Source organism: Miscanthus floridulus, chromosome 19 (genome assembly GCF_019320115.1).
Source record: "Miscanthus floridulus cultivar M001 chromosome 19, ASM1932011v1, whole genome shotgun sequence".
NCBI lineage: Eukaryota > Viridiplantae > Streptophyta > Magnoliopsida > Poales > Poaceae > Miscanthus > Miscanthus floridulus.
This window is the reverse complement of record NC_089598.1, coordinates 94,590,623-94,596,622: the sequence shown is the minus strand read 5'-3', so window position 1 is coordinate 94,596,622 and position 6,000 is coordinate 94,590,623. Positions and strand designations below refer to the sequence as shown.

At 42.8% G+C, this 6,000-nt stretch overlaps 1 protein-coding gene across 1 annotated transcript; it reads left to right on the top strand.

The window, feature by feature from the left end:
- The first annotated feature begins 770 nt into the window (after nt 1–770).
- LOC136526411 (BTB/POZ and MATH domain-containing protein 2-like) lies at nt 771–1,847 on the top strand. The gene has a single exon (XM_066519078.1). It carries the CDS (start codon nt 771–773, stop codon nt 1,845–1,847), a length of 1,077 nt encoding a protein of 358 aa, XP_066375175.1.
- Nucleotides 1,848–6,000: the final 4,153 nt, after the last annotated feature.

Genomic DNA, 6,000 nt, shown 5'->3' with positions numbered 1-6,000 from the left:
AAGAGCATAAAAATTTATGACATCAAATTAATATCACTAGATATCTTATGAAATATATTTTCATAATATACTTATTTGGTGTTATTGATGTTATTAGCTTTTTCTATAATGTTAGGTAAACTTGAATAATTTTAGAAGTTAGTTTATTTTGGGACAGAGGTAGAGATAGTATCATGATCTATCTATCGCTAACCCTTTGTTTTAATTTGTAGGCTCGATCCGTTGGGTTAGCCCAACTGCTCGATGGGGCTCTTATGATGCTCCTAGCTTGCACGACCTATTGGGCCTCATAGGCTACTGGGCTACATTTTTCAAATCAGCCCAAGCATTTAACGGTCGCTGTCCTAGTAAAAGCTGTGCATATAAACGCAAAAGTTTGAGAACTGACATTTTGAAAGCCAAAGAAACAAATGCCGCGTTGAACCAGGAACGTGGATGGTCAAACGACAACACAGGCTTACTCCACGCAGTTGCTCAAACAAAAAAAAAAGGTTTACTCCACGCAGAAGCCGAACAGTCACCGGTTTCAACTCTTTGAGTATTTAAGTTCAATAACCTGACCGTCGGCAGTCGGCACGCTTCTCGTCAGCCGAACAGTCACCGGTTTCAACTCATCTGAACCTCAACCGCCGGCCGAAAGGTACACCGTACACAGCCGAGCTATAAATCGCACTGTGCTAGTATTTCACCCTCTCCACACAGAAGCGAAAAGACTCGTGTGCCTCCACCGCATTCGCATTCGTTCCCACTTCCCAGCTCACTTCCAAACCATGGAAACTCTTACCGAGGTTGTTCGCTCGTCGAAGCAGATGAAGATCGAAGGATTTTCTTTGACATCTGCCATGTTCGACGGCGAGGTGCTCACAAAGAGGAGATGGAACGCCTGCGGCTATACGTGGGAGGTTCATGTGCTTCCAGTAAAGTATTTCGAGTTCAGTGGCAATTGTTCCATTGCACTTAATCTCTACTTCCGCGATGAGGTGCCCAAGGGCGGTAATGTCAAGGCGACGTTTGGCTATCGGTTGATAGATCCGACCGCGAATCTGAAGCCATCTCAAGGGTATTCTCCCGTGTCACAAAAGTTCAAGCGTTCTGGAGATTGTCATTATGGAGGTGCCCTCGTGGCCAGAAGTGTTTTGCAAACATCAGGTTATCTCAAGGACGATGCATTCATCGTCGAGTGTACCCTCGCGGTGCTCAGACAACTCGACAAAAATGCAACCACTCATCGCCCACGCCCAGCAGATGATCTAGTCCCGTCGTCCGGCCTGAACCAACACCTCGGCGAGCTGCTGGAGAAGGGCACGGGAGCCGACGTGACGCTCTTCGCGGCCGGACAATCCTTCGCGGCGCACAAGGCCATACTGGCCTCAAGATCCCCCGTCTTCATGGCCGAGTTCTTCGGCCACATGAAGGAGCAGCGCTCGCCGCGCGTCGAGATCAAGGACATGGAGGCGGCGGTACTCGGAGCCATGCTCCACTTCATCTACACCGACTCGGTGCCGGACCTGGCGCTCGACCGGCCGGAGGACGGGGACGGCGGGGTGAGAGCCAGCGCCATGCACACGGCGCAGCACCTTCTTGCGGCGGCGGACAGGTACGGGATCGACAGGCTCAAGCTGGCTTGCGAGGACAGGCTCCACGATGGTGTCAGCGTCGACACGGTGGCGACGACTCTGGCCTTGGCGGAGCAGCACGGCTGTTACCGTCTCAAGGCTAAATGCGTCGAGCTCATCGCGGCAAACCTTGAGGCCGTCATGGCGACGGACGGCTACAAGCATCTCACGGCGAGCTGCCCGTCGGTTATGGATGACCTCCTCATGGCTGTGCACGGAAGAAAGAACTGAAGCAGCTAGCTACTAATAAATAAAAGTAACTATATGCCTTTACATGTCGCTCCAGTTCATTTGTTTCTTTTTTTCGGTTCGCCGTGACTGAGTGTCTATATGTTGTGCGTGCATTTTCGCCTCAAATTACATAAGGGCCTAGTACAATATTATGCGTCGCGGAATATAATGGGACTTGTTTTGAGTTTTTTTTCTTGTATTTTGATTCTTTAGTGTTTTATATCTGTATCAATACCGTGGAAGCGTCAGCGTCAGCTCTCAAGCTGTCCAAATCCTGTTTTAAGTTTGAGACTTAAATTCAGGTGCACAACCATGCGACTGATAAGTTAGGGCGTGTTCTTTTCTTAAGTACTAGGACTAGAGACTAAAACAGAAACTAAAATAGAAACTAAAATATTGTTTGTTTTCAGAGACTAAAATGGACTAAAGGGGAGGAGAGAGACTGCGAGGGACGAGAGAGAGGTATGGGCTGTAAAGGGTTCATTAGTGTCAATTAGCAGCCTCTCAAGGGACTACTACATTTTAGTCTCTAGTCTCTGTTTTAGTCCCTGGTGTTTGGTTCAAACGGACTAATTAGGACTAAAATTTAGTCTTTAGTCCCTTCTCCCATGGAAAAGAACACGCCCTTAGGCTTCCGTAGTTCCATACACTAAAACAACCCGGTGTTATGTTGGTCATAGAAACATTTGGTGCACTGGTAGGTCTTCAAAAAGGTGAAGGCTGATGAATGGGTCTGTGGTGCAGTGGTAGGTCTGTACAATGATACGCTACCCATTTGAGTTCAAACCTTAGTGATCGTACCTTTTTCGGAATTTTTTCAGAAATTTTAGGGTACACACATGCGTACGCATTCGGTGCTACTGCGCGTTTCCCACGCACCGGAGGCGGCGACGCCTCTCAATCTCTTCTTTGCGTGTGTACGGACACACACGCGTATGTGTGCGTGTGATGTGAGTATAGAATACGTGGGTTATATAGGTTCAAGTTATACCCGATCCAAAAAAGGTGAAGGCTGCCTCCACGGTTTCATTTCCTCTACAACATTTTCAAAATCTATTATATATTAAGATAACAGTAACAAAAAGAGCTCTACGTCCATGGAAAGAGTAGAAATTATAAGATTAATAAGAAAAGGAGAAGAATATCCATCGAGATGAACTAACAGCTGAGAATAAATTGAGTGTAAAAAAGAAAAGAGTATGAACCGTTAGATTTTATGATGATCTAACAGACAAAAATAAAATAGAGGATCCATGCCAAATATAAGACACAAAAATTACGATATTAATCAAAATAAATAAAAGATCATGCACCATTGGATCCATGCCAAGAATAAACAGAATGTCCGTGTCAAATACAATGTCTACAAATTACTAGATTAATTAGAGAAGAAAAAAAATACAAGTGTTGGATTCATGGTGATCTAACTGTCAAGAATAAATTGACTATCTATATCAAATACAATTAATAAATAACTCGATTCACTTCACATCTAATATGGCAAGAAAATGCTATTATAATCTAATCTATATATAAATGAAGACAACATACTTAGACACGAATCAAAGCTTTCGTAGGTGGACCCAATTGTATGTTAATTAGATGATGATGCCAAAGAATAAATTTTGGCAATATTGGTTCGAGTGAAAATTAAAAGGAAGAAGAAAGTTACTAAAAATAGTGTTTTTTTTAAAAAAAAAACTTCATATGCTCCTTGATAATATCGTCGAAGATATTAAAGATCAAGTGGTGGCACTAAAGACCGACGAGCATGGATCTCAAGGAATAGAATTTCGGTTGCATCTTTAGGCAGCAACATTGAGTGAACAATAAAAATTGGACAGACAAAAATATGCTTGGGACAATTGGAGACTAATATGTTTTAATCTTCTATAGGTTCATTACTATTAGATGATGATGTCAAGTATATCAAACACTTGCAAAGACCAATGAAGCGACAAGAACAAGATTCTGGCCGGCATCAGTCTAATGACCAAAATCAGTCAAAGCCATGGACGATGAGAAACCACTTTTGAACAACTCAAGATGCTCCCACTGCGACTTAGCTAAGGGCAAGTATATTTCTACACTTGTAGGTAGTCTAATGAAAAATCATGTAGAAATTTTGATGGTGCTGAGAGATAGCGAGGTGAGAGAAAGATATCATTGTTTCACGAAGCAACCACCTAATAAGCTAAAATTTAGGACTACGTGACAAATCTCACAATGTTGTACGAGTTAAATACAACTCACAATGTTTCTTTTCCTCTGTGCATAAATTAAAGAATTGTGAGTTACTACGAGACAATAAAAAAGATAAGTTACAACCGAAGTTGTTCATCAAGCAGGCTCATGAGTCATGATTGCGTGGATACAGTGGTGTTAGGCTCCTACAGGATGGCTCCAAGACATGAAAAGCACTATTGTGATAAATCAAACGAAACTTTATGAAAAAGGAAGCTATAGGTCCATAACAGAATATGCAAGGCCATCTCGGATTTAAATATATAAGACAACCAAGAATTAGATAAAGACTTAGAAAGTGGTTTTTATCGGTAACAGAATAGTTCAGGCTATCATTCAATGAAATTTATCGGACCCTAGCGGTAGAAACGGATTTCGCGAATTTCAGCGATTTTTGGAAAATTTCGGTCTAAAAAATAGTCAAACCTATTTGAATTTCCCTCCGAGATTAGACGAAATCAACCCAAATTTTGACCAAAAAATCCGATAATCTTTCATCTCCAACAGAAGATGCACTGTTGTATTGCAAAGTTGTATTGCTGCTCTGTTGCTTCAGCCGGGGATCCACAGTTCATGCACTGGAACACGGGAGCAGAGAGGTTGCAGGCTGATTGGCGGCGGACCGAGAGCAGCGTCGCCGCCGCAAGCGCACGCAAACGCCTCAGGGCTCAGGCGGCTCCCTTCCCACCAGCGCCACGGGCACTCGCTCCCCCTCGCACTTTGCCCGTCCAACCGCAGAGGACTGGATGTCAGCTCCCTAGGCATGCGAGCAGCAGGAGATCGAGAGCAATGGAGGGAGGAGGCGGCTGAGGGGTGAGGAGGAGAGAGAAATAAAATTCTGCTCGCTTAGGGCTTCAACCAGCATGTAATATAGTAGGGCATAGATATATGGGCCATATAGGCTTGGTTGGGCCGAAAATAAATTCAAACTGGGCCGAAATTGAAAGGCCGGTATGGGCTTTTACCGGACCCTGACGATAGAAACGATTTTCGGCGAAAATCTGCCGATATTCTGAACTACAGAGCTCACCGAAATCATACCAAGACTTTTTGATTTGGCCTCAGCTAACGGTCACATGATAGTAATCTGTTATACTACTTAAAAAACACTTACAGCTTTCGTCCAAAACTTTTGGTGTGCGTGCCTCCGTAAAATTTCCTATGTCAAATTGGCCATATTCGTATCAGTGCCGTATTCGTATCGGTGGTCAAATTATTACGATAATATGGCCGTATCGGTGAAAACTGCTGGCCCAAACTTCCTCGACTCCCTATGGCCCAAACTTCCTCGACTCTTTTCGTATCGGTGGTCAAATTACTACTATAACTAGAAAACCTAGGCCCGGCTTTGCCGCGCCATCTTTGATAACCCATGTGATTTTATTGGCCTATGGTTAAACAATAGAGTATTGAAGCTCAATAGGAAGCTCTAGGTGTTAGACATATTCTCGTCTAATATGATAGGAATATATTTCATTCCATGACAAAGATAAATCAGCGATAATAGTCTTTCACAAAAATGAAGGAGCAATACAAGATTGATGAAGACGTGAATCCATGACCTTTAGTTGGGCAAATGTAGTTGATCTGAAATTGAGTATTTTGTGAAGTTTTTAAGAATTATTGTCACGACTTATAGTGAAGAATAAATTGATGGCACGAATGAGGTGATAACACAAACTAAATAGATTTAATGTTCAGCTTAATTGAGAGCCTGCAACTTCCTATCTATAATTGAGTACTTACATCTATAAAACTCTTGATACAAATCAGTACATATGTAGGAACTGACGCCAATCGCCAAGCCACAAGTGAAAAAAACATAGAACTTACCCAACTCTTGAATATATATTTTATAATGACACATGTGGTCCACTGAAAAGAAAATGAATCTATAACAGATTATAAG

Excerpts from the sequence above, each read along its gene's own strand:
- LOC136526411 (XM_066519078.1), top strand. The coding sequence starts at position 771 with ATGGAAACTCTTACCGAGGTTGTTCGCTCGTCGAAGCAGATGAAGATC.